The sequence below is a fragment of the Lodderomyces beijingensis genome (assembly GCF_963989305.1).
Source record: "Lodderomyces beijingensis strain CBS 14171 genome assembly, chromosome: 5".
Taxonomy (NCBI): Eukaryota; Fungi; Ascomycota; class Pichiomycetes; order Serinales; family Debaryomycetaceae; genus Lodderomyces; species Lodderomyces beijingensis.
Genome location: NC_089974.1, coordinates 1,688,039 through 1,713,853, shown reverse-complemented (window position 1 = coordinate 1,713,853; position 25,815 = coordinate 1,688,039). Strand labels below are relative to the sequence as shown.

Below are 25,815 nucleotides of genomic sequence, written 5' to 3'. Positions count from 1 at the left end.
CACCACCAGCACACCACCTCTCTCCGCTCACAAGCCTGGTAAATGGAAGTTCTAAGTATTCTCGATCAACTCATCTGCCCACTTCAATTCTCCATTCCCCGCATTCTCTTTCAAAGCAGGCTTATTGTACCGCTCCAAGTGTTGCCTCCACTCTATTTCCGCTGGATCTTGATCAGGTTCAATCCATTCAAACCCATCACCACCCGACATCCAATACGCCTGGAACTTGATCTTTTCCAAATCATCCTTGCTCTGCATCAAACGAACCTTGTTGCCTTCACGATCATAACTTGGACTCAAATTATTGGCGTTGCTTCTCGTGTCCGGTGCCACACGACAGAGGTCTTCGATAACATACGAGCTCAGTTCGCCATGGTTCAAATCTCGATCAGCTTCAACAATCTTGGAAGCAAATAACAACTCGTCTGCATGTTTAAACCAGTGAGTGTAGAACGTGCCCTTTTGCCACGTCAAGTAGTCTCCACCTGATGAAATCAACTGACGTCCAAACTTGACAATGGTGACGAAAAAAGTCGAGTTGATAATGTAGGTCAACACAATGGAGTTGACTGCCCCGAGATGCATCCAGGCTGAAGAGAGGAGCCCCGCGTCCACCAATGACGTTACTCCAAATTTGCTCAATATGGTGATAGCGGCTGCTGTAGATATCAACTTGATGGCTCCCAGCTTGAGTCGGTGTGCCTTGTGAGCAATGTAGTTTGGGTGACCAACAGTCACGTCCATAACCTTGATGGCGTTGGCAAAATCAGCATTGAAAAGCGCATTTCGTAAAGGAACAAGCGCAACGTCTCGCTCTATTATGGTCTTGTCGCTGGGATTCTGTTCGTAGTACTTGTTGATGAGTTTCAAATTCAACGGCGTGGGCAAGTTCAACACAAAGATCTGTTTAAGTAACTCCAGACTGAATGGCACTTTGGTCTGTTTGAAAATCTGGTTCACGAGACTCTCTGATTGCTTAATTAGACTCGATCGCGGCTCGAGCTGTTGTTGAATCGGATATTCCGATTGAAGCAGCTTGACGGAGTTTATAGCATGGACAATATCCTTGGTGCTGGACTGCGGGTTCAAATTTCGTTCAATCTCCCCGAGTATCCTCTTGAACTCTCCCGAGTTGGAATAGCGCCTCGTGTATATCCAGCACACTTGTGGCGTCACTCGTCGTTGTATGGCTATGCCCAAGTTATTCATTCCCTGGCTGTCCTGATGGCCGCCCAAAAACTCTGAAATTTTCCAATTTCGCGCTTTTTTCAACAAACCATCAAGAACACAACCAACCATACGAGGAAGCCTTTTACAAAACGTAAGGTCGATTGAATACTCCGTTTTCTGTTTTTTTTTTGTAGTTCTATAACGTCTATGTAACTAGCTACGAGGATGAGCAATTGTGCTTCTTGGGCCTATTTCAACTTCATATGACCGAGTCTTGTTTTATAATTTATTGTTCATTCAGAGACAATTCGACACGAGAAGAACCAAGGCTACTAAGGAGCTGAAATGGGCACCGACTCTAGCACCAGCATTAGCTGCACTTGGCGAAGAGCGCGAGCTAGCGGAACCGTTAGCAGACCCATTAGATCCACTAGGTCCATTTGCACCCGATTGCGAGGCTTCGGGACTCGATGAAGTACTCCTCATGATTCGAGTAGTGACAAATGAATATGTTTGGTCTTGAGGAGCAGCAGAGATGGTGGCACCGTATCCATTCTGTGCCGCAGCTGACGTAGTGCCCAGTCCTGGAGACGGCGCAGAAGAAGCAGAACTCAAACTAGACGAGATTGCTCCTGGGGGGACAGTTCCAGTGGTTGCCGGCGTCGCTGCTCCAGCGGGGGCAGTGGTTGCTCCAACAGGCGTGGTTGCACCGGCGACACCGGTGGAGGTGAGAGTCACTGTTGCACCAACATCATTTGTCGTTGTGACTGTGGTTAACCTAGCAGATCCGGTGGACAATGTCCCAGTTGCCGCTCCTGTTGCTGCTCCCACTGGTGTAGTCTGTGATGTCCCAGAACTACTCGTCAGCGTACCAGTGGTGGTACGTGCGGGCCCTCCAGGCACAAACCTCAAGCTGGTTATTGTTGCTCCGTTGGCGTTGATCGACGTCACTGTGAAATAAACCCCGTTTGGTACAGCGGCAGCCGCGGTGGTGGCTGCGGTGGTAAGCGCTGTCGTTGATGGAGTATTGAGTAATGTCCCTGTACCAGTGGTTGCAGTTCCCGTGGTTCCTGTTCCCGTGGTTCCTGTTCCCGTGGTTCCCGTTCCCGTGGTTCCAGTGCCAGTGCCAGTTGTCGCAGTTCCAGTACCTGTGGCTGCTGCCGTTACCAGCGTATCAGCTGTCGTGGCGCCAGTAGCTGCAGCACCAGGCGTAATATTTGCACCCGCTGTCGTTGCACCTGCGGCTGTGTTTGCTGTCGTTGCGGGAGTATTGGTATTGGCTGGGGTGGCAGCAGCTGGAGTTAGAGCTGTTGTTGCCGCTGCCGTTGTTGCTGCTGTTGCAACCGCATTAGCTGCATCTGCTGGGTCTGCTGCGTCTGCTGCGTCAGCGGCAATGGTCAATCTCAAAAGCGCAATTAGCACAGCTTTGTATAACATGGCAAACTTCTGGAATATGTGAGGTAGTCAGCAAAATCTAGGTGATTCCGGTGTGAATCTGAATGTGAATACTAAAGAAACAAACAAACAAAGGGCGGACGAATGAATGCGTTCCAAGTTGTTTCTGAACGAATGGGATAAATGAAATAACGGCGACTATGCTGCTGCTAGTGAACTTAGACCTAAGCGAATGTAGTGGGGTATCGAAACGTCGTTGACGATGGTGAAACGAAAAAAAAAAAACCAAAAAAAGACAAGGAAATGAATGAATCAAGGGCTCGAAAGAAAGAAAGAAAGAAAGAAGGAAAGAAGGAAAGAAGGAAAGAGTAGCTGAAGACGAAGAGAATCTGTTATGGGTTTCAGTTTCTTCTATCCAGCCAAAGGGGTCCCTCCTACTAAGAAAAAAGCACGGGGGGAAAATGTGAAATTTGGAACTAATGGAAAAAAAAGCAAATCAATTGAGGAGGCCAAGGGCGCTTTGTCCAGAGAAACATTGTGGTTGGTTTCTGGGAATTTAGATGGACATGGTGCGATTGGATGCAAAATGGGTTAACAAAAAATGGTTGCAGTTGCAGTTGCAATTTTTCTCTCCTCGTCCTTCGCTTCTAATAATAACACCGTGCCCATCCCTGAACAAACCCAAGAGAAGTGATACCGATGTGCATCCTTTTCTTTTCGTGATCTCCCCCTGGGACATTCTTGTTTGTTGTATATGCTACGCGGGGACAGCCATGTCTATAGATATTTCTTGCATTTCCTGTTTCGAAGTTGTAACATTCATAGCAGTGTGGATGCCCTTTTCATCGAACTGGGTTGCCCGTTTTGGGAGATGATCGGCGCCGCAAGAGGCTTTTTTTGACTCCCTCAGTGCGATTGCGTTGCACCTTAGTTGAGCTAGTCACGTGATTGGTATCACGTGATCCAAACAGATGAAATATTATCACGTGATATCTATCACGTGATTTTAGCAGATCACGTGATTTTAACAGATGGCCAAGCTTGAGAACCAGCTAGCAAGACAGAGAGTAGCTTTGATAGCTTTGATAGCTTTGCTAGCTTTCATAAGAGCAGGGTCGTTGATAAATATACTTAAACAGTGAGCTCTTGGAACTAGCTCTTGGGAGGGCTCAGAGACTCAGAAATCCATGAACGCACATTTTTGCAGCGGACCAAGCAATAACCTTACATTTGAAACACCGGTTTTCAAAGCTAGACATCCATCCTACTGGGGACACATTACCTTCATTTTAGTACAAGACTACCTACTTTCTCGTCTTTTTCTTTTTAATCCTGCAATCGGGACAGTACCAAGTTTCGGTCGCCTTGGGCTCGGAAGAAATACCAACACAACTCCAATGGAACCACTCATATTTGCAGTCGGCATTATCACAAGCAATCATCTCCCCAAATGATACTCTTTGGCAAAAACAGTATAGATTGTTATCGGCATCTTCGCCCAAGGGACCTTCGCCGTTGGGTATTTCCATATTGCCGTCTATGGCCAATGACCCCGTAGTGAAAGGCAACGATTCTTCTGCTTCTTCAGATTTGATCCGCTTATTCACCTTGTTGGCTAATACGGGAGTCGACGAGCTGCCTGTCACCGGAGCTTTCCTCCTCTGGCCTCGTTTGACCGGGGCTGGTTCAGCGACAGGTGTCATCGACAAGGGGTACCGTGGCGTTGGCGTGCCTGAAACACTATCTGAAAGACCATTTAGAGCCGCACTGTCATCTCGGCTCGCTGCTTTCAAAGAAGTCTCCAACGGTGGCAACAACTCATCACGCTCTAGCTTTGCTATATCGGTTTCAAAATTGAAAAGGTGTTTGGAAATAAGGAAAAGCGCCGTGTTTGATAGTAGGATTTTTTCCTTTTGTAGCTTGATCGTTATATTCATTTCTTCTTCTATCTTTGCGTATAGTTGTTGCTCTTTCGGGTGTTTGGTTAGTGTGCCGTTGGCTCTGATGAATTTGTGTAGTTGGTTGTCCTTGGACTGATACAGCCTTCGCATGGTTGTGAGCTGAGCATCTTTGTTCTTGATCTCGTTCAAGAGGTGCCTCACTTCGAGCGGTAGATTGGAGAGATCCTGGGTATATTTTTCAAGAACCGTCGATGTATCCATTAGACTGTTTGGCTGAAGGAAGCGTGCTAGAAAGGTGTGTGTTGTTGATGATTAATGTGGATGGAGGTTTGGTGGGAATTTTGTTGAAATTTTTCCGTGCCCACTGATAATAACTTCTTGTGGAGTAAGTTTGTAACAAGCCAATAATGAGTGCAACCAAAGGTGACACACAAGACATAGATCAGCTATACGCACAAGCATTGGCGCGGCTGCTGGCCCTGGCCCTTGATACTTTGCTAGATCCATTACTACGTGCTGCTCATGACAAGGAGCAATCAAAGTATCTTTTTGAGAAATTGTTGAGCAATCCAGCGCAGTTCATTCAGGTGCTGTTGGACATCGGTGATGACTCGGGAAAGTTGATCCAGTCTGTGTTTACTCAAAACGAGCCCAGTAGGGAAGCTGTTCTCAACATTTTGTCAGCCTTGCGGGCAAATATAAAAAGTCTCCGTCATAACGATACAGCTCATTTAGAGAGCTACTTGGGTATCTACTTTGCAATAATATCAAAGACCAAGGTGTCAAACCCACAACACTTGAGCCTTTTCCTTTCATATGTCGGTGCAAGCCCCCGAATAAATCACAGAGTTTTGCTTATTCTAGTGCAAAGCTTGCAGCTTGAGAAATCCGAAGCAGCGAACGTGGCGAGCGAATATCTAGAGCTACAAATGGACGACTCGCTGCTTGATGCAACTTCATTCATCAATTTCCTTGCAGTGCTTGAAATGTGTTTTCCTCTTGTTCCAGAAGTGTGTGCTCAGATTTACACTGACAACAAGACAAAGGAGCACATTTTAAGAGGCAAGGATGAGTTTAGAAATTCCACCGTCCCCATATTGAAATGCATTTCGAGCTCTTGTATGATTGAAAACTGCAGAAGCTTCACCTCCAACGCGTACTACGAATTTTTAACCAAGGCATTCAACTCGGGTACCTATCATGCAGAAATCCTCGCGGGTCTAGTATTGGCCAAAGTGTGGAGCACCGTGCAAGGAACAAGTAATCAGCAGCACCGGCACGACTTGAAAATTGCTGATGTTGCAGGGCGTCTCATGCTCTTCATAGATGAGCAAACAACAAAAAACGATCAAATGGAATACAACGAATACGCCATTGAAGGATTGTCGTATTTGAGTCTATACTGGGAACCCCGTGAACTCATGAGAATGGACGTGACATTTATGGAAAAACTCTTGAAAGTATTACAAGGCTCATCATCAGCTGCTCTGAATATCAACACTTCGGTTCAATACGGAATACTCACAATCTTGGTCAATTTGACTAAAAGCAAACAGAGCGCAACCACTGCTTCGGCGCGTGAAAAGTTAAAGAATGCAGCTAGCCCGAAAGTTGGTTCAGAAAGCGAAGAAGAGAAAACCGCCAATATTCAATTGTTCAACGCCGAGCTATTGAAAGATGACAGACTTGTGTCTCATTTGTGCAAAATCAAGACGTTTGAATCTTCAAGCACAAACATTTCCAACACGGTGGTTGAAATCGTCTACAATTTGTCTTGTGATCAAAAAAAGTCACTTCGAACGGAATTGGTGAAACAGGGTGGTTTAACCGTGCTTCTATCGTACCTCATCAAGCACAGCAAGATGGAGAAAGTGGGTGGCGCTAATAGTGGTGCTGGTGGCAGTGGCAGGGTGGTTGCTGCTCCGCTGGACCCCGATAAATTGTTTCTAGAACACCGCATGAGGGCCTTGAGAGGAGTCTGCCGGATGTTGATTTCAGTTGATCCAAAGCTTGCTTTTGACAAGTATGACGTCAAGACAGTGGTGCCATTTTTAATAGAGTTGCTTGACCAAAATGACCTGATGGCTGACTTAAATGGGTCCATGACCATTTTGGACAAGTACGAGGCGCTTCTTGCATTGACGAATATCGCAGCAGCTGAAGATCCTCAATTGCAAAATTTCATCATTCTCGAAGTGATGCCATGTGTCGATGACTTGATTCTTCTGGAATTCCAGCTTCAAATAGGAACTTACGAATTGCTAAATAACCTCATTTCACAACCAATCTTACTTGCCAAATTTTTCAACATTGAGCAAGAGCAGAACAAGCAGAGATTGCTCATCAGTTTGAAATTGCTCAATTCCAACAATGTCGAGTTGCAAACCATTTTGGCCAAGTTTTTTGTCAATGCAACAAACTTTGACATGGTTGCCGATGTACTCGTCGACAACAAATTGATTTTTGATGAAGTTTTAAAAATCACCACCGAGATTCTCCACGACCAGAATGAACCAGATCTAATCACAGCATCGTCATATTTGTTAATGAACTTGGTCTACGCCGCTGCAAACAAGAGTGAAAACAGCCTTGCCCAAATACGCAACTATCCCAACTTGAGAGCAGCTTGTGCTAAAATCTCCCACAGAGGAAACAACGCAGAGAGCAAAGAAATAATGGACGTTGTTAATAAGTTATGCAAATTCTATTAAAAATTTATAAATCTTTGTGCTAAAGTTTCCGTGTCATGGTTGACGTTGGAAATTGATTGTTTAATGTTTTGAGCTGCCTTGTCGCTTTCCAAATTGACCTTGATTGCCTGGTGCAAACTGGTGAGGTATTCGCTGAAGCTCGGTCCATTGGCAGCCTTGATGGCTCCACCAAGACTATCGTCCCTCAAGAGCTCTCTAAAGTGATGTTCAGCACCATCGACGCCTTTGCGAACAATGTGCACACTCGATGAATCGACACCGACAATGTTTTTGTTGAAGAAATAAACAATATTGCGTGCTTGCTGGGATATGTCAGATGGAAGCAGATCGGGCAACTCATCCATCAAGGCGTCCAATTGATCTACTGATTCATACTGTTCGCCAAACAAATCCTTGATCAACATAATATTGGAATCAGGGTCGACCCAAACCCAAGTTCGCTGGCCATCGCAAAGGATATAAACTCCCCGATCGAGGTTTTTCGCTGTCAATTCCTTATATCGCGGCATGATTGTGAACTCGGTGGTGTCATCAATGGTGCCGTCTTCGTCGTCTAGCGAATGCAACTCAACTAGTGCGGGGTATAAATAATACATGAGTCTCTCAATGGGCATAGTCAACATATTGTATGCCTCGGCTAATCTTGTATCCGCGCTGCTACCAGTTGCCGACTTGATTGCGTTTGTTTTGAGAAAGCTTAGTATATGCAAGGGTAGATTCTTTAATGCATCGGGGAAAAGGAGCTTGTTGGAAAAAGTTCTAGCACGGCCGTACCCGTATTCATTCATGGCTCGGTAGTGAGTGAAAATCTCAACTAATTTGGTGTTTAGTGATTCTCGAAGTTCATTTAAAGTCTGGTTCCCAATAAAGGATAAAGTGTCTCTAACGAGGGTGGTTATGATTGCGTTTTCATCCGTGAAATAAAAGACATCATCAAGTTTAGTTGCAACTGCAAGCACCAAATTGATTATTCTTACTTTTCTGACCCCACGGGGGTCAGTGTAAAGCAACGCAGCTTGGAAATGGCAATCCAATTTTTTACTCAATAACCCATCGTATTTAAGAAGAAGCGTAAATGATTGATTTTGGGATAAAATGGGGATGATGGGATCTTGCACAGACCCTGCTAATGTTGCTTCGGACAGTGATGAAGATGTACCATAATATTGCGCGACTTGCAAGCCATTTGAACAACGCAATTTAAGTTGCCCCTGATACCCAGTGGTGCTCAAGACGGAGCTTTTAAATTTCGCGGTAAATAGTCTTGCATCCCTCTCCAAGTTGAAATTAGTCCATCTTGAAATCTCTCCTCCGGTTGAAGATACCAAATATCCGATATTGGAAAGGTCAACCGAGGAGTGCGCCACAACAAACAAGTCCATCCCAACGCTGTTTTTGATAAAGTCCTTGGTCATTGATTTCCAGTAGGCATTGTCAGGGTGAAATATCTTTTTTTCAACTTCAGGCGATGGTGTTCTTCCAACAGCCTTGTTGTCCTTGTATTTTAAACCTCCGGGACCCCAGGAAGGCAAGTTTGATAAAACAGAAACAATCTTACCGCCTCCATGCATTTCTAGACATAAACCCGCGGTTTTGCAAGCAGATGCAAAGCATGGCTCGATTTCAAATGTCTTTGATGTTGATGCCCATTGTTCAATAGTGTTGAGAGCATCTTCAATGACAAATTGGCTTTCGGTTGGCGAGGCAAAGAGTCCTTCGTCAAATGGAACAAAAGGATCATCCAAATCTGACGATATGGAAATTTGAGTTTTTTCTAGTTTTGAAGAAAGATTGAAAAAATAGATTCTTTTATCAAATGCCATGATGCTGATTTTATACGGTATGGGTTCTTTTTTCTGCTTTTGTTCGTTTTCGTTTTCATTCTCATTTTCATCTTCATTTTCATCTTCATTTTCGTTGTCATTGCCATTTTCATTGGAGTTGTATTGAAACAAGGTACTTCTTATTGAATCCGATATCAAACCAGGCAAATTCTGCTTTATGCTATTCTCGGAAAGATCAATGAGAAACACTATATGCAATGGTTCCGATTTTTTCTTTGCATTAAAGTTGTACTCCTGAGGCACGGTAATGTCATAACAACTATTGTGCAACTCGGGACGGATAAACTTGTCAACTCTATAGCCTCTAGAGTCCAATGGCACGGCGTATTCTTGAGGCACCAAATTATTGGCAAACTGGCATATATTACAAATAAACTTTTGGTTGTGGGTAAACTGCATTGAAGGGTTGATGTATGCTCTGCATCTATGGCACCTGACGGGTCCAATGCTCAATGGATCGTCATCGGTCGCCACTGTTTGTTGGAATTCCACCAACTGAACAGGCTCTTCGCTTGACAACTGTGGTGCGAATGGGCGTATTGTGACGGCAAGGGGCAATTTTGTCGCCAGTCTCAACTTTTCAGATTCGGGAACATAGTACATGGTTGACCGGATAAACTTTGACGAAGCGGTGCCTTGGTCGGTGACATGAAACTGAGTGCCGGCTTCCGGAGGCACAGTGTTTGAAAAGGTCAAAAACGACTTATAGCTGCCTTCGGCATCTGGCGTGTCATATTCTTGTTGGTTCGCATACCTTGTTGCCTGGATGGAAGGGACAGTTTCCTCCTGGGTAGCGTCTTGCAAATGTGGTGGTTCTTGGTGCACTGCAGGAGAGGCATGCGTTGATGGGGGAAATGGCAAAGTTTGGCCATAAAATGGCGACAACAGCTGCTGTTGCTGCTGAAATTGTTCAACCGAGGTTGGCTGGTTGAAATCAGTGTGGAATGCTCTTTTTGGCCGTTTCTTCGCACTAGTTGTAGTAGAAGCTCCCGACGTATTTAGATCCATAGAGTGGAACTGGTCTGTTACATTGGAAGACATTGTTGTTACCACTTCAGGGGGAAGTTTGAAGCACAAGCAAGACCTTTAATAATACCTAGCCGTGGTTGTAACCTCTCGGTAGATTGGGTTTTGCTGCCTATAATACTGCAGTTCTTGCTGTTGGTGTTGTTGTGACGTGGGCTGAAAAAAAGAGAAAAAAAATAAAGTGACACCATTTGATTCAGTCACGTGACTTATCAATGCACGTGACTAAATAATCCACGTGACTAACCGACTCACGTGACTGACCAACGCACGTGACTGCATTTAGTCACGTGACTGTTGTTTTTTTTCCGCAGATTGTTGTTTATCTTTTTTGCAATCTCGCGACAATAAAATGCGACACGCACGTGCTCTCGCATGTTTTGGTGCACGACCCACGTCTGCGGTGTATAAGATAGCGCCTGCTACGAATCGCCACCACCATGCTGAAGTTATCAAGACAATTGGTATCCAGGACACCAGCGGCCAAGGTGCGGTATCCTGACTCGATACGTCCCCGCCTCCGCGACAACAGGGGCAATTGTATCCGGCGAAAATGAGTAAACGAAACCAAAAAATTTGGTAGTGTCACGTGATCAGCGACAAGAGCCTTTTTGAAGCAGGAGAGAAAAACTCAGCCAAGGTTGTCGTGTGTACATGGGAGATGGATCTCCCACCCTACTCTGCTCTTCTAGACTCTAACCTGAGCTCCGCTTTGACCTGCTCTGTTCTGTTGCGATATACTCTGGATGTATACTCTATTTGGCTCGAGTCTCCAAATCTTGCTGGCTTCTCCTTCTCTTACCAAGAAGTGGAGAAAGTGGTGAATGAAATAAACCAAGAAATCAGCTCAGTATTCAAGAGGACAAGAGATTTTTTGCTACTACCAAGAGACGAGTTTAATAGCGAACAAGAAAGACAGTTTACATCACGGTACATGAACCCACAGCGGGCCACATTTAAGATTTACTAGCTGTTTACGCTTACGTTGGTTGGTGCTTGTATTATACATAGATATACATATATATATATAAAGGGGGGGGAAGAGGGTCTGCCATTTCGCTATGACGATATATGTGGGCGATTCACCGGAGTCGTTGCATCTACCACCACTGTATCCAAACATGGGCAACAACTCACTAGCATATCTACAGTATAACAATATCCCGATAAACTGCTCCGTCTACTCCTTGACAAATGGCACCATCAAGCTACTAGACCACTACAACCAGACGTGGAATAATGCGTCCAACTTGCACGAATACTTGCCAGCCTACTACATCACCAACTGCTCGATACCGGATTTGATCGACTTGGTGCTCCAGGAGGAGTTCAACAAGGACTCCAACTCGATACCGGAGGTCTATGACAACCCCTATTATCAGCGAGATAATGGTGACACTTTCATAGCGTGGTTGTTCACCTTGTGTGGTTCGTGTGTCTCTTGTTGGATGTTGAGCTTGTTGCTTTATCTCACCCCCAAGCACAAGCGGAAACCGTGGCTAACTCAAATCACCACCATCTACTATGCTATTGTGACAAGTGTCTTGCTCGTGCGACTAACCAAGGCGTCGGAATACGAATATTACCACGACAATTTGGATATCATCAAGCTCCAGAATAATCTATACGCCAACAATGTGTACCGAACATTGATGGTTTTAACGCAATGCCTAACCATGTCGTCGTGGTTTCAAATCATCCAGCGACTAGTGCGGCCGAAATACCGATTTATATCAGCCATCATCAGTTTTATATTTATGGGCTTCTACATTGCTATTTACACCTATTATCAAGTCACGTATAACTCGGAAGAATACATTCACAACCAGTTTAATCCGCAGCATCATTATAATTGGAGCATTCTTCGAGCTGTGGGCAGGTTATTGGTGGTTGCTTGGTTTGGCGGCATATTGCTACACTACACGACAATGGTCAAAAACCCGCGCAAGATTTGCTATAACCGCAAGTTGTTCCCCATTGCCCTTTTCATATGGGGTTTGTTTGCGTTGGATGTCATTGTCACCATTTTGCACGTTACTTTGTTCCGGTATAGCTGGTTGGTGAGAACTTGGTTAGTGTTGATTCCCTACTTGTTGGAGGTTATCTTGCTAACGGTTATCTGGGAATGGATTTTCAACATTTGGATTTTGGAGCGCAGATTTGAGTTGATGAATGTGTTGGGAAGAAGAATCAGCTATGAGGACGTTGTTGATTTTAAAGAAGACGAAGTGGGACAAAGAAGACCCAGATTCGATAGATTTACCGGCTGGGTTCTTTACAAGTTGAAGCAGCACCACCAGAGCAATCGAGAAATTGAGGAAAGATCCGAGGAAAGCTTTAAAGAAGTCACCCTGTCTGAATTGACAAGCAACACAAACACCAATAGAAATTCCAATACAAATTCAAGAATAGCTTCAAGAAGCGCGGAAGAAGTTCACAATGGGGAAGGAACTGCAACTGTCGATGCAGGTGGTGATGATGCTGAAGATGAAGATGACGACCATGACCATGACGATGACCATGACCATGACCATGACCATGACAATGACAATGACCATGACGACCATGACGACCATGACGACCATGACGACCATGACGACAATTTCAGCGACAGAGAATATGACGATGAGTATGTTGACAACTATGAAACATAAAGATGGAACATAAAGATGGAACATCAAGAGGAAGTTGGAGACGTTGACTACATCACGGAGGGGGGATTACAAGAAAGAGTGTAACGACATTAACGATATATGTATACTAGACGAGAAGAAAGACGTTACCGCGTCATCAAGGGTTATTAGAGGTGTAAGAGGTTTAAATTATTTATTCATTCAATTCGTCCATAGAGTTACTTAGTATGCAGACAATAGGTTTTTTATGAAAAAGTTTGGGATGCACAAGATCAGATCATATCATATCGTAGCGTTATTTCTTGTAAAATATGCCATGCTCATGAAATTCCAAGAGTGAACCCTTTACAATTTTTATTGGTCCATGTAATTGGCCTCTCTTTATGCGATCTGGATCAAATCAACAATCATCTATATACCAAGCTCGGACTCCGATCCAAGATTCAAGCAACTTCCAACCTCGTCTTGCCCTCGTATTCGCTCACCTCTATCTCTGTCTCCATCTCTATCTCCATATCCATCTTCTGACCCCAGATCATTCCAGAAGTTTCTCCTGGCTTCTGTTAAACTTGCGCTCACATCACCAGTTTTCATTTTCTGCGCGTTTTAACATCCCATACATTGCCAGAAGAATCGCAAACCTCCCTAGCAATAGTTTCACAACCAATCCTACAGCTACATCTGCCACCTTTATAAACCTCTGGTGAGATGCTCTTGCTATCAATCACTATTGAGACTGCTTGATACTGGAGATTTTTTTCAAGTTTTTTTTTTGAAGTATTTTTTTGAAGTATAAAGGATAGTTATGATAACAGTAAGAAACTCGAGAAGTAGACCTTTGCACCATTTATCCCGCAGGGTGGCAAGATCATACCAACATGCTCCATTAATCGCAAGGTATGTGACACAACCACAACCAAAAGCCCCAGGGCAATGTGGCGTAGGTGCCATGACCGCACTTGCGTTGCTGCACCCGTCCCAGCAGGTCAGAGCCTTCCACTCTTCCAGGCCTCGCAATTTGCAAATGCAGCAAAATAAGGAGGAAGAGGATAATCGACCAGCTTTGGAGAAATTTGGCACAAACTTAACCGATTTGGCTAAAGACGGGAAATTGGACCCCGTGATTGGAAGAGATGAAGAGATACGCCGTACCATTCAGATCTTGTCGAGAAGAACCAAGAATAACCCCGTTTTAACAGGTAATGCCGGTGTGGGCAAGACCTCGATCATGGAGGGATTGGCTCAAAGGATCATCAAGGGCGAAGTGCCGGAATCAATGAAACACAAGCAAGTGATCACTTTGGACCTTGCTGGGATCATTAGTGGCTCCAAATACCGCGGTGATTTTGAAGGCAAGTTGAAACAGATTTTGAAAGAAGTGGAGGAAAAAGCCGGCAGTGTGATTTTATTTGTCGATGAGCTTCATTTGTTGATGGGATTGGGTAAAGCTGAAGGTTCCATCGATGCTAGCAACTTGTTGAAGCCAGCGTTGGCTAGAGGCCAATTGTCGCTTTGTGGCGCCACAACCACTGAGGAATATAGGAAATACGTGGAAAAGGATGCTGCGTTAGCAAGACGATTCTCACCGGTGAAAGTCGACGAGCCAACTGTGGAAGACACCATTTCCATCTTGAGAGGGTTGAAAGAAAAGTACGAAGTCCACCACGGTGTCCGCGTTGCTGATGCCGCGTTGGTTACAGCTGCTATTTTTTCCAATAGGTACATTACAGACAGATTCTTGCCCGATAAAGCCATTGATCTTGTCGACGAGGCATGCTCGACATTGAGATTGCAGCATGAGTCTAGACCCGATGCAATTGCAAAATTGGACCGTTCGATAATGACCATCCAGATTGAGTTGGAATCATTGAGAAAAGAAGAAGACCCGTTATCGAGGGAGAGAAGAGCCAAATTGGAAGAAGAACTAGAGGTGAAGGAAAAAGATTTGCGAGAATTGACTTCGCAATGGGAAACTGAACGACAAGTGATTGAAGATATCAAGGAGGCCAAGGCCAAGATTGAACAGGCCAAATACGATTTAGAACAGCACCAACGAAACAATGATTACGCCAAGGCATCCAAGATTCAATATGCAGAAATACCAGAATTGCAAGCTAAATTGTTACAATTGACCAAGTCAGAAAGAGCTACACAGACATCAAACTTGTTGCACGACTCGGTCACTTCGGATGACATTGCTGCTGTCATTTCCAAAATGACAGGTATACCTGTTGAAGGTCTAGTCAAGGGTGAAAAGGATAAGCTCTTGGATATGGAGCTTATCTTGAAACAATCAGTTGTTGGCCAAGATGAAGCTATCCATGCTGTCTCTGACGCAGTAAGGTTGCAAAGAGCAGGATTAACCAACGAGAAACGACCAATTGCGTCATTCATGTTTTTGGGTCCGCTGGGCACTGGTAAGACTGAGCTCACCAAGGCGCTTGCGCAATTCTTGTTCAACGATCCAAACTCGATCATCCGATTCGATATGTCTGAGTTTGCTGAAAAGCACACGGTAACACGTTTGGTCGGAGCACCTCCTTCTTATGTTGGTTATGATGAAGGTGGTGAGCTTACCGAGGCAGTGAGGAGGAAACCATACTCGATTGTGCTTTTCGATGAATTTGAAAAAGCGCACCCTGATTTCTGCAAGTTGTTGCTTCAAGTGTTGGACGAAGGTTCATTGACTGACTCCCAGGGTCACAAGGTTGATTTTAAAAACACCATAATCGTGTTGACTTCTAATCTCGGTCAGCATATCCTTCTCGAAGACAAGAACGCTAGAGAAGATGGCAAGATCAATAAGGAAGTGAAGCAAGCCGTCTTGGACAATTTGAAAAACCATTACCCACCTGAATTCCTCAATAGGTTAGACGATTGTCTCGTTTTTAACAGACTCTCGAAACACGCCTTGAGAGAAATCCTTGCTATCAAGTTGAGGGAGATTGACGATAGATTATTGAGCAAGCGGATCATCTTGGAAGTCTCGGACAAGGCCAAGAAGATCTTGATCTCCAAAGGGTACGACCCCGCTTATGGTGCCAGACCATTGGCTCGTGTGCTTGCCAAGGAAGTATTGAATCCTTTGGCCCGCATGCTCATTGGAGGAAAGATTCAAGAAGGTGAAACTGCCAAAGTGGTGGACAAAAACGGCGAGGTTTGGGTTGAGCCTAACCACAGTGAAAAGTCGATAATCGAAGATGAGGAAAGGAAATATAAGAAATAGATAGTATAGTAAATATACCCTTGCTATATATCAATATATATATGTCATTCTTCCCCCCCCCCCCCCCCCCCTTCCCCCTCTTATTCCCTTTTTCCCTTCACTCCATTCAGTCCATCCTATTTTTCATTTCTCATTTCTCTTTTTATTCAAAATGCAGAATCTTGGGGCTCGGAATCATCAAGCTGAGCCTCTGTCTCCGGTGCGTCACCGCCACCACCGTCGGTTTCAACGGCAGAGTAACGCGGAATAACGCGAATATCCAAATCGGTATCTAGCCGTAGTTCATCCCAAGGTTCGAAATTAAGCCAAACCATCTCGAAATCATCATCCGATTCCAAACTGTGCTGTCCCAACTGGATACTCGCCTTATTAAAATGCGAATTCACCAAGGGGCTCTTTCCCTCCAAGATCAAGTCGAGCCTCTGCGCCTTGTTCAACTCATTGACAGCTTCCAATTCCCCCAGCAATAGCTCTTTGGCTCGTTCATCGCACCGGCGCTTCATCAGCTCATGCACCTCTTGATACTTGCCCCGTTTGAGAAACACAGGCAACACCAGCTCCTTGCCATCCTTATGTGCGTTGCCGCTGCTCTTCTGCTCCTTCGCCACGCTTTCAAACCACCGCGACACTTTTTCATGCCAGCTCCTCAAGCTCATCGGCTCAAAGTACCGGTACGCGCCAAACCAGAAATTGGGCACATCGCCATTCTTGCGCGCGACTTTCCTGTAATGTCGAGCTTCGTCGAACCATGGATCATAAGGCATGGCCAAACGCGCTAGCTCCAAGCCGCTGCCAAATATCAAGGTGGCCCCGACTCCGGCGGCCAAGATCAGCTTGAATGTGGCGCTGCGAGGAGGTCGTGGCGCAAAGCGCGGCGGCGAAGGCGGATGTGGGAGACTCGGCAAGGCCAGTCTCGATGCAATCATGGTTCTTCTCGCGTATCGGAAAAACTGCACGCCAATGATGAATTGAAGCGAGATCATCGTGTACAAAGCGGGGCCATTGTCCGACGCGGGCGTTAGCGGGCCCCAAATTAGGCCAAAGCTGGGGTTATGCGGTATCATGGTGAGTGGGTTCACAATGGTGATGGTGGTGGACTCGGAGTCTGTCGATGCGGAAATGGGTCTCGTCGAGTTGGGTGAGGGTGGCTTTGCACGGTCTCTTTTCTTGGAGTTGTCTTCGCGGTCATCTGGAGGCGGTATATACCCCATCGTCGAGCCTGTGGGATTTGGAGCTGGATGTGGAGACGGAGTAGGGTTTGGAAGAGGGCTAGCTTTGTTGCGCCCTTGGTGGTACCCTTCTTTTTTCTTTTCCTCTTTGAAGGAGGTAGCACTTGGTAGCGGGGGGCAGGCCAGAGAAGGGAGGGAGGGTTCCTTGTGTGGAGGTGTCAGGTTGGACACATTATGGACCATGAGCTCTTTGGAGCCGTCGATTTGAGTGAGTATATGTACCGAGCGCTTTCACCGATCTGCATTGAGTTATGGAAAAGCAGCCAATTTTTTTGGAGAGTTGCACTTTTCTCCACGGGGAAGGACTTCGTCCTGTTTAGGTTGAAGTGGGACTAGAATCAGAGAAAGCGGCTCAGAAACCGCAACTACAAAAGAAAACAAAAAAAAAAAAAAAAAAAGGTCAAGACTATGTCAGTTGCTGACAGCAGCTTCTACATGAGAGAGGCTCTGTTTCCGATTGGGAATCCAACCACGTATACGTCCCTCTGCATTTCCTCCAAGCGTGGATTGTCCTCGCCATAAAAATCGCATGTTGGAAATCATGTCATCGCGGTGCGTAGCGCCATGTGGTAGCGCCGGATTTTCGGCCAATTATGCGTTTGTCAATTGAGATTGGCACAAGGTGGAAATTTATCCAGCAAAGAGAAGAAGAAGCCTCGACGAACCACCACTAGCCATCACGAGCGTGACGCGAGACAGAGCATAAATATATATCTATATCTACATATATATCAGCAGTTACATTTCTAGGTTGCCATAATGTTGTCACTTCGATTCAAGTCCCTTGCCAAAGCCGGATCCGCTGCCAGAATCTTGGCTCCAAAAACACCATCCTCGATGATGACGATGATGAAGATGCAGAACAGCAAGAACGTCGGGGTTGCTGGGCTTGTCCGCCAATACTCCTCGGGCCACCAAGACGAGACGTTTGAGGAATTCACCGAGAGGTACATACAGGCCTTTGACAAGGCCTACGACTTGTTTGAAGTCCAGAGAGAATTGAACAACTGTTTTAGTTACGACTTGGTTCCTGCACCCGTGGTGATTGAGCGCGCTTTGCAAGCCTGCAGGAGAGTCAATGACTACCCTACGGCCGTGAGAACTTTTGAAGCTTTGAAGCACAAAGTCGAGACCGACGAACAGTACAAGGCCTACCTCGAAGAATTGAAGGAAGTCAGAGAGTCCTTGGGGATTGATTTGAAGGAGAACCTTTTCTAAAGAAACCACGGGTCAAGCATATTTTAATATATATGACTAAGGCTATATGGTGGAAGTTTAATACTTCAAAAAAATATTGAGTGGATATCTATAGCTTTTGAAATGCAAAAGAAAAAAAAAATTGTTGAATCTTTTTAACTCGTGATGAGACAGTAGAAGAATCTGGAGAAGCTACGGTTATCCTGAGTTCTTTACCTCTTGAATTGGTTTTGTTCAAAAGTGAGAGGTTAAGAGCGAACGAATGGGGGTGAATTATATGCCCCACAAATTCGATGAACGCTTGAAGAAATCCTCAAGTCACTGAATTCCTACAGAAGTTTTCCCTGTTGCTACTTTTTATTTATTTCACTTTTTTGAGAGCCAATTGCAAAGGAATTTCGCAAGGGTTTGGAATTCGAACCTTTGGAACAGCACGAAATTTTTCATGGTTGCGAAAATGGATGCGAGAAAGAAATCAAAAACTAATGGATGAAATCACCTGATTCACGTTTTTAATCTACCTACACGTCTGATGAGCAAATGAACAAGGACTAAGTTGAATCTACAAAAGCTACCGTATATTTGACATAGCGAGCTTTTACATGGTTCCGATTGAGCTACTGGAAATCATAAAAATAGAGCTCAAAGTCACTAAATAGGTGAAGCTTCTACTGAAAATCAAGCAAATTTTGCAGTTAGTTGAAGGAAACTGTTCTATCGTCTCCCAATCAAAATCTCTCTAAGTTACAGATTCCGAATTAACATACCCACGAGCCTCTATAAAAGTCAAGTTTACGACCATGTTGCTCGTGTACACCATCCAGCTTATGCCATGAGATTCCAAGGAGGAGGGCTTCTGCTATAATATCAAGCATGTGGGGGTTACTGAGGGATTGCAAATCTAAGAGATGCTACGGCACTGATGATACGGCACTGATGATACGGCACTGATGCTACGGCTTTGGTGCTACGGCTTTGATGATACGGCACTGATGCTACGGCTTTGATGCTACGGCTTTGATGCTACGGCTTTGATGCTACGGCTTTGATGCTAAGCCAGAAATTAACAAGAGAGTTTAACTTTGAAACCACAGGGTACTACTTTTTTTGATGTTGCAGCAATGATGATCGTTTTCTTATCAAGAGTGAAAGTTGTATGAGAATTACTGCACCAAAGAGTTGACTACCTTGTGTATCGAGATTGCTGTGCATTTTATTGAAAGCGAAATTGCAAGACTTCGGGAGATTATAAATATGATTGGACTTCAACGATGAAATTAATTGAAACAGGGAATAATACGTTCATAAATTCTACATTAAAACTATCACTAGCTAGTTCAACTCATAGGGAAGTTATACAAGCATTGTCTCCCCTATTCAGAATAATTATCACAAACATTGCTACATTCATTAGAGTGTATTCGACGCTTCTGCTGCTATCACGCTCACACTAAATCAGATCATTTGGAGATATTATTGTTGTTTTTAACATGTTACTTGGTGATATGTTAACATACATTCTTTTAGTATTGGTACAGATGATGACCATAAAGTGCGATGACAAGTCCAGTGATTTGTACCAACAAAATACCACGAAGCTATTAGCTGACTTCAAGAACACGGCAATAAAATACCCTTCCGAGTCCATCAATATATTAAGTAACAGCACGTATGAAAAGTACAAGTCTGGCAATGTGGCAAATAAATATGATTTGATTTGGTTGGAATTTAACGGCGTATACTTTAACTTCAAAGACGGGTTTGTTCTAAAGAGCTTTGAAAGGAATTTAGAAGTGCAATTGACAGATGAATGTCTTGAGGTCATGGGATGGAAAGATGCACAAGATATACCGGTTATAACCTTAGAGGAAGCTATAGGAAAATGGGAAGTAATAGGCCAGGGGTCTACTTATATCGAGGGTGAAGAATTGGTTTCAAAGTATTTGGAGGTGAGACGTAACCGTATTGCTAGAGTGACTGAGGCTAATAGTACTGGTTTGGGAAAACGCTTTGGCATCACATGTGAATATGAAAATCTGCAAACATGCGCAAACGCCAACAACTGTGATTATTTGGATGATTCTAATACAATTAGATACTTTGACTGCCATTGTTCAAACTATGTATGCAAGACAGTAAGTCAAGGAATGGTCCCTAACGGGGTGTGGCGCGGGCACGGCGGTAGCTTCTGAGACCTTTGATAGTAATGCTAGGAAACAGTTTTAGTTTTTATTTGTAGATTAGCGTTGCCTTGATAAAATGGGCTCAGATTCAGAATAATTATCAATATTCGAGTTTTTGGCTAGATTTCTTGAAAAATATGCGCATGCCAAATGATTGACCAATGCTCTCAGGCGTTCAGTAGAACAATGCCTCACAAGGAGAACCGGCGAGAATAGTTTTGAGATAATAATGCCGAAGGGGTTACGATAATATGTGTGACGACTACGCTTTCATTGGTTTGAGTAATTCACAAACTTGTAGTGCTGGTTCACAATATATGAAAACATGAGAAGGAGTTATATTGTTTGATCTAAAAGCTATGACACAGCGCAGACAATACGAATAACAGTTCATGTGCTTGCTGGGGTTGGAAAGATGGTGGAGAGATCTGAGATTAAATAGCCATAAATATTCCACATTTCTGGGGTCAGCCAAACAAATATTACTGTTAAGCTCTAGACAGAACAGTCGGATTGCATCTTGAATTATGTTAAATTCCTGACAGAGAGCGTTCAGAGAATGATAAACCTTTTCTCAATGTCGATGAGTCAAAGCTCTAAATACCTTTTTTTAAGTTGGCTAAAATGTCCACCATGGTGCGGGTGGGTTGCTGCTGTTAGTTTGAAGACGTTCAGCTCTCATCTCGCACTTTGGAAACTATCAAGAGGGGTTATCTTTGAAAGGCTATATTTTAACAATAGGCCACTGTGGTTTTAATGCTATGGCTTCAATCCTTCAATATATGGCTCTTATGTTTGCCATATTGCTGAAGATGAAATTTTCATACTTCAAAAGATTATAAATACAATCATGTTCCCTTCTTACCGCAGATGGTAAAAAAATAGAACAGTTATACAGGCGCTGCCTCACCGCTCCACTCCAAGCATTACCGTCCAAGAGAGTGGACATCTAGACACGTCACTACTGCTGCTATCACGTTAACACTAAATCAGATCATTCGGAGATACAAGTAGCTTTACATTGATGACTACAAAATATGATGATCTGCCCAGTTACGCAGAGCTAGTAAGTGAATTCAAAAATACACCAATAGAATATCCATTCACATCTACCAATTCTTTAAATATGTCCACGTATGAAAAGTACAAGTCTGGCAATGTGGCAAATAGATATGATTTGATTTGGTTGGAATTTAACGGCGTATACTTTAACTTCAAAGACGGGTTTGTTCTAAAGAGCTTTGAAAGGAATTTAGAAGTGCAATTGACAGATGAATGTCTTGAGGTCATGGGATGGAAAGATGCACAAGATATACCGGTTATAACCTTAGAGGAAGCTATAGGAAAATGGCAAGTAATAGGCCAGGGGTCTACTTATGTCGAGGGTGAAGAATTGGTTTCAAAGTATTTGGAGGCGAGACGTAACCGTTTTGCTGGAGTAATTGTAGGAAATGGTATGTAATCTTGATGTGCTATAGGTTAAGCTACGTGGGAATAAACTGCTTGAAGAAATTTGCTTTTAGTATGTTGAGGTTCCCTGGTCACAAAGATCTCGACAAAGATCTCGATCTTGTGTCAGGAATGGTACAAGACATAACGTCAAATATATTGTCCCTTTCACCAGGGCTTCCCTACTAATGGTTAAATTTCACATGGTTCTTCAAGGAGTGTCTCCTCAGTAATTAGTCACTAACTTTTTCTAGGTTTATGAGGATTTATCCTTCACTTTTGAAGTTCAACACTTATAGAAGGGTTAAATAAGAAGTATTACCATGGAGATCAATTCCTTGCTACCAAGGGATGAAGAACCAAGAAAGGGGATAGTAACTACCAACAGATGAAAAGCCAAGAGAAATAATAGTGATGTTATTAGAGTGTTTGTCTCAAAGCTTTCGTGACAAGGAAGGTCACGGTTGTGCTCTTGATTAAATTTGAGAATATATAAAGAGATGGAGATCTTCATGATTGGGATCTAGGAAGAAACATATAGAACTTGAGACAACATAATATCATAATCAACGAACGTCAGATATAGACATTCGTATACCATCATAGAAACAAGTAAATTTATCGGTACTCTTATCTTCCCTCAAGTATATTATTTCATCTATCACTAAGTAAAGCTTTGGTTACTAAGGTCCTAAAAATAAGAGAAAGTTGGACGTATAGCTCAGTTTGTATAGCGCCTGCCTTGCAAGCAGGAGGCCTTGAGTTCGACTCTCAATTCGTCCAAAAAAAACTACTAATTTCTTTAAAAAGAAATGCGTATTTTTTTTGTTTTTGAATTGTTTGTACAGATGAACATGTGAACCTGAGCCTTGTTAGTAGACCAAGTGTATACTAGTGACTAGGTAAAACTACGTGATTGATATAGATTTCATTCTCGTCTGTGTCAGGTACCAGGGCTACCACCTGTTCATGCTTTTGTTGTTTTCTTCTTGTTTCCGGTTCTCACCCAATATTTCAACCACCCATAGTATGTGCCAATAGCTTCCCGAATGCTTGTAAATCACGTGATCCTCCTTGTTTCCAGTCCCCCCACTCTCATTCACCCAATATTTCAACCATCCAAAGTATATGCCAATAGCTTCCCGAATAAACACTACTTATTCCCCCCCCCTCTCTTCTGAACATAGTACGATCCCAGTGCTGTGCTAGAAGCGAGCGTGTCAGATATTGTCACATTGTACACGACCCTCCTCAATTTTTTGTTTCTGGCACGACCCCCCCCCTTTTGGCTCCCAACTCCAAAGCGAAAACAACACTCCAACACAAGTGGGAGGTGGTGCCCTTAAGTAATCGATTGGTAATCACTGTGTATACATTTCTCCAACCCAGACCCTCCAAACCTCCCCTCCCGGGTCGATTTTTTGCAACCAATTTGCATCGAGCGTGGACAAGAGGAAGATGAACTACCCCGGGTGGCCAACCACCGTGAAAGGAAGTGACCTCGACCAGCAGCAACAGCACCAGCAACAACAACAACATCTTCAGCACCACCCTCACAGCCAACAACACCACCACCACCCTCACAACCAACATCATCCGCAGCCCCATCAACCGCCACCTCAACAGCAACACCACCAACAGCAACAACAACCACATCAGCGCCCGCATTCTCATCCACATCCACCGCCATCACAGCAGCAGCAGCCGCAGATACCCCAGCTTCAATCTGGTGCTCTTCCGTTTAGGGGTCATCCCGGGGCTGCCCCTAGCAACGTCACGCCCGCGTCATCAGTGGCTCCTGCTGCGCCTCCTCCTCCTCCTCCTCCTCCTCCCCCTCCCACGAGCCACGTTGACAACTCAACCACAGACCCGGCGTTGGCCGCGACACCTTCATCGGCGGCTCACAAGTACAACCAGAAGCAAGTGTCGCAAACAAAGCGAGCTGAGCAGAACCGCAACGCCCAAAGAGCATTTAGACAACGCAAGGAGAAGTACGTGCAGGACCTAGAAGCCAAGTCCCAGGAGTTGGAAGACCTAAAGACAAAGTACAAGAACTTGAACAACGAAAATGTCCAGTTGAAGGACTACGTGATGATTTTGCAACGAAAGATTATTGAGTTGACTCAGGGCAAGGAAATGAACCATCATAATGACAACTCCATTTCTAATCCCTTCGGAGCGAAATAAACCAACTGTTGTTTTTTTTGACTTTGAACAATTTTTGAGTTTCACTTCTTCCATGCTTTTATATGTACATCTATATACAAAGATAGCTTTTCTATGTACATTTGTATACAAAGATGGCTTTATGGTTGCGATCGACGGCGGCATTTACCAGCCAGAGTAATATGGGTCATGGCAAGCTATCTAGAGGAAAGAATCACCTTCTAGACCCAGCACCATTCCACTGCAGTTACGATTCAATACTCCGTGCTTTTTGCCTCAGAGTTTTGCAACAAATCTTCAATTCAGAGCGCATTATCGCGAAACAAAAAATTTTTTTTTTTTCAAGCTTCTACCATAGATTGATTGTAGTTACACCAGAAAGCCCACAGGACGATGTACAGGAGGACAGCTTTAGCTACGTCTGCCAGGGTTGCAGCTCTCAGAAGACATGCCTCAAGTGGTGTTTGGTCGAATTTCAAGGACAGATCGCCCTCTTTGCAAATACAAGATGCCGAGTTGAAGAAAGGAGTGTTGAACAAGATTGACCCCAATGTAGGACCAGCGTCACTACCCACGTACCAGCGGAAACTAGCATACCACTCGCCAATCGACATTGACGAAACATTCGCCATGGCCTACGAAATCTTGGAAAAGGAATCAGAGGCAGCATACAAGGTCATCAAGAGCTTACAGGAACAAGTCGAAACCAAGTTGCAACAAGGCGAAGAGGTCGGCCTTTTGGAGAAGGAGCTCGAATCAAGACTTGCTGCAGCAGAAGAGACAAACCCAGAAGTGATGTACAATGTCGAGTTCACCAACCCGGACCATTTGGACATGTCGCAACCGGTTTACCGCAAACTCCTCCGGGAAAAATGGCAAGACTATAGTTTGCTTGTCACGATGCAGAGGCTAGAGCAGCTCCATGTGATTCCAGACACATTGCCTACGTTGGACCCAAAGGCCGAAGTCAAGGTCAAATTCACCCACAATGCCGATCCCGAGTTCAACCAATGGGTCGTGCCCGGCCTGTTCTTGCCCGCGTTTGCCGCGTCCAAGCCGCCCACCATCCGCATCCAAGAGTTTGACAAGGTCGAAGGCGACGCATCCTTGTACTCGGTGCTCTTGGTCAACCCCGACACCCCGGACTTGGCCAGAAACTCCTTTTCAACAACCTTGCATTACGGGTTGCACAACGTTCCCCTCAACAACGTCGACAACACCATCGACGTGGCCAAGTTGCTCAAGATTGGTCCCAAGATCACCTTTCAAGAGTTTTTACCCTTGACCCCTGAAAAAAACGCCCCTGCGCAAAGAGCGTGTTTATGGGTCTTTAGACAACGCAGAAAAATCGGCCCCATTGAAAACTCGGCCACTTTTTTCGACATTAGAAAGTTTGCCGAGGAGAATGAATTGACTGCTGTCGGTGCCCATGTCTGGAGACAGAAATTCGATAGAAGCGTTGCCAAGGTGAGAGAAGAGTACGGACTAGGCAAAGCAACAGTCTTCCACAGAGTAAGAGGACTTGCACCTTTGGCAGCCTGAACGAAAAAAAAAAAAAAAAAACCCCCACAACAACTTATGGATACATCAGTGTAAATAGTAGACATATAAAGAGACACCACAAGGCCACTCCTCTTGGCTATAAACTCGAAATACTCTAGAGATGTATATAGAGATACCTTTGG

General features: G+C 44.4%; 13 protein-coding genes across 13 annotated transcripts; 8 read left to right on the top strand and 5 right to left on the bottom strand. All coding sequences in view use genetic code 12, as the record gives it.

Annotated features, from left to right (window-relative positions):
- Nucleotides 1–51: 51 nt before the first annotated feature.
- Nucleotides 52–1,299, bottom strand: LODBEIA_P46240 (uncharacterized protein; the record flags this gene model as incomplete). Its single annotated transcript, XM_066974866.1, has 1 exon — nt 52–1,299. One exon carries the CDS (start codon nt 1,297–1,299, stop codon nt 52–54), a length of 1,248 nt encoding a protein of 415 aa, XP_066831562.1.
- Nucleotides 1,300–1,467: 168 nt separating this feature from the next.
- LODBEIA_P46230 (uncharacterized protein) lies at nt 1,468–2,607 on the bottom strand (the record flags this gene model as incomplete). The annotated part of the gene is made up of 1 exon (XM_066974865.1): nt 1,468–2,607. One exon carries the CDS (start codon nt 2,605–2,607, stop codon nt 1,468–1,470), a length of 1,140 nt encoding a protein of 379 aa, XP_066831561.1.
- Nucleotides 2,608–3,869: 1,262 nt separating this feature from the next.
- On the bottom strand, nt 3,870–4,727 carry LODBEIA_P46220 (uncharacterized protein; the record flags this gene model as incomplete). The annotated part of the gene is made up of 1 exon (XM_066974864.1): nt 3,870–4,727. The coding sequence occupies one exon, from the start codon at nt 4,725–4,727 to the stop codon at nt 3,870–3,872; it is 858 nt and encodes a 285-aa protein (XP_066831560.1).
- A 146-nt stretch (nt 4,728–4,873) lies between these two features.
- LODBEIA_P46210 (uncharacterized protein) lies at nt 4,874–7,177 on the top strand (the record flags this gene model as incomplete). The annotated part of the gene is made up of 1 exon (XM_066974863.1): nt 4,874–7,177. One exon carries the CDS (start codon nt 4,874–4,876, stop codon nt 7,175–7,177), a length of 2,304 nt encoding a protein of 767 aa, XP_066831559.1.
- A 4-nt stretch (nt 7,178–7,181) lies between these two features.
- Nucleotides 7,182–10,062, bottom strand: LODBEIA_P46200 (uncharacterized protein; the record flags this gene model as incomplete). Its single annotated transcript, XM_066974862.1, has 2 exons — nt 7,182–7,196; nt 7,276–10,062. The coding sequence occupies 2 exons, from the start codon at nt 10,060–10,062 to the stop codon at nt 7,182–7,184; spliced, it is 2,802 nt and encodes a 933-aa protein (XP_066831558.1).
- Nucleotides 10,063–11,168: 1,106 nt separating this feature from the next.
- LODBEIA_P46190 (uncharacterized protein) lies at nt 11,169–12,701 on the top strand (the record flags this gene model as incomplete). Its single annotated transcript, XM_066974860.1, has 1 exon — nt 11,169–12,701. The coding sequence occupies one exon, from the start codon at nt 11,169–11,171 to the stop codon at nt 12,699–12,701; it is 1,533 nt and encodes a 510-aa protein (XP_066831557.1).
- Nucleotides 12,702–13,485: 784 nt separating this feature from the next.
- Nucleotides 13,486–15,906, top strand: LODBEIA_P46180 (uncharacterized protein; the record flags this gene model as incomplete). Its single annotated transcript, XM_066974859.1, has 1 exon — nt 13,486–15,906. The coding sequence occupies one exon, from the start codon at nt 13,486–13,488 to the stop codon at nt 15,904–15,906; it is 2,421 nt and encodes an 806-aa protein (XP_066831556.1).
- A 146-nt stretch (nt 15,907–16,052) lies between these two features.
- Nucleotides 16,053–17,117, bottom strand: LODBEIA_P46170 (uncharacterized protein; the record flags this gene model as incomplete). Its single annotated transcript, XM_066974858.1, has 1 exon — nt 16,053–17,117. The coding sequence occupies one exon, from the start codon at nt 17,115–17,117 to the stop codon at nt 16,053–16,055; it is 1,065 nt and encodes a 354-aa protein (XP_066831555.1).
- A 777-nt stretch (nt 17,118–17,894) lies between these two features.
- Nucleotides 17,895–18,353, top strand: LODBEIA_P46160 (uncharacterized protein; the record flags this gene model as incomplete). Its single annotated transcript, XM_066974857.1, has 1 exon — nt 17,895–18,353. One exon carries the CDS (start codon nt 17,895–17,897, stop codon nt 18,351–18,353), a length of 459 nt encoding a protein of 152 aa, XP_066831554.1.
- Nucleotides 18,354–19,837: 1,484 nt separating this feature from the next.
- On the top strand, nt 19,838–20,524 carry LODBEIA_P46150 (uncharacterized protein; the record flags this gene model as incomplete). The annotated part of the gene is made up of 1 exon (XM_066974856.1): nt 19,838–20,524. One exon carries the CDS (start codon nt 19,838–19,840, stop codon nt 20,522–20,524), a length of 687 nt encoding a protein of 228 aa, XP_066831553.1.
- A 1,117-nt stretch (nt 20,525–21,641) lies between these two features.
- Nucleotides 21,642–22,226, top strand: LODBEIA_P46140 (uncharacterized protein; the record flags this gene model as incomplete). Its single annotated transcript, XM_066974855.1, has 2 exons — nt 21,642–21,969; nt 22,219–22,226. The coding sequence occupies 2 exons, from the start codon at nt 21,642–21,644 to the stop codon at nt 22,224–22,226; spliced, it is 336 nt and encodes a 111-aa protein (XP_066831552.1).
- A 1,196-nt stretch (nt 22,227–23,422) lies between these two features.
- Nucleotides 23,423–24,151, top strand: LODBEIA_P46130 (uncharacterized protein; the record flags this gene model as incomplete). Its single annotated transcript, XM_066974854.1, has 1 exon — nt 23,423–24,151. The coding sequence occupies one exon, from the start codon at nt 23,423–23,425 to the stop codon at nt 24,149–24,151; it is 729 nt and encodes a 242-aa protein (XP_066831551.1).
- Nucleotides 24,152–24,523: 372 nt separating this feature from the next.
- On the top strand, nt 24,524–25,672 carry LODBEIA_P46120 (uncharacterized protein; the record flags this gene model as incomplete). Its single annotated transcript, XM_066974853.1, has 1 exon — nt 24,524–25,672. One exon carries the CDS (start codon nt 24,524–24,526, stop codon nt 25,670–25,672), a length of 1,149 nt encoding a protein of 382 aa, XP_066831550.1.
- Between the last annotated feature and the right edge of the window lie 143 nt (nt 25,673–25,815).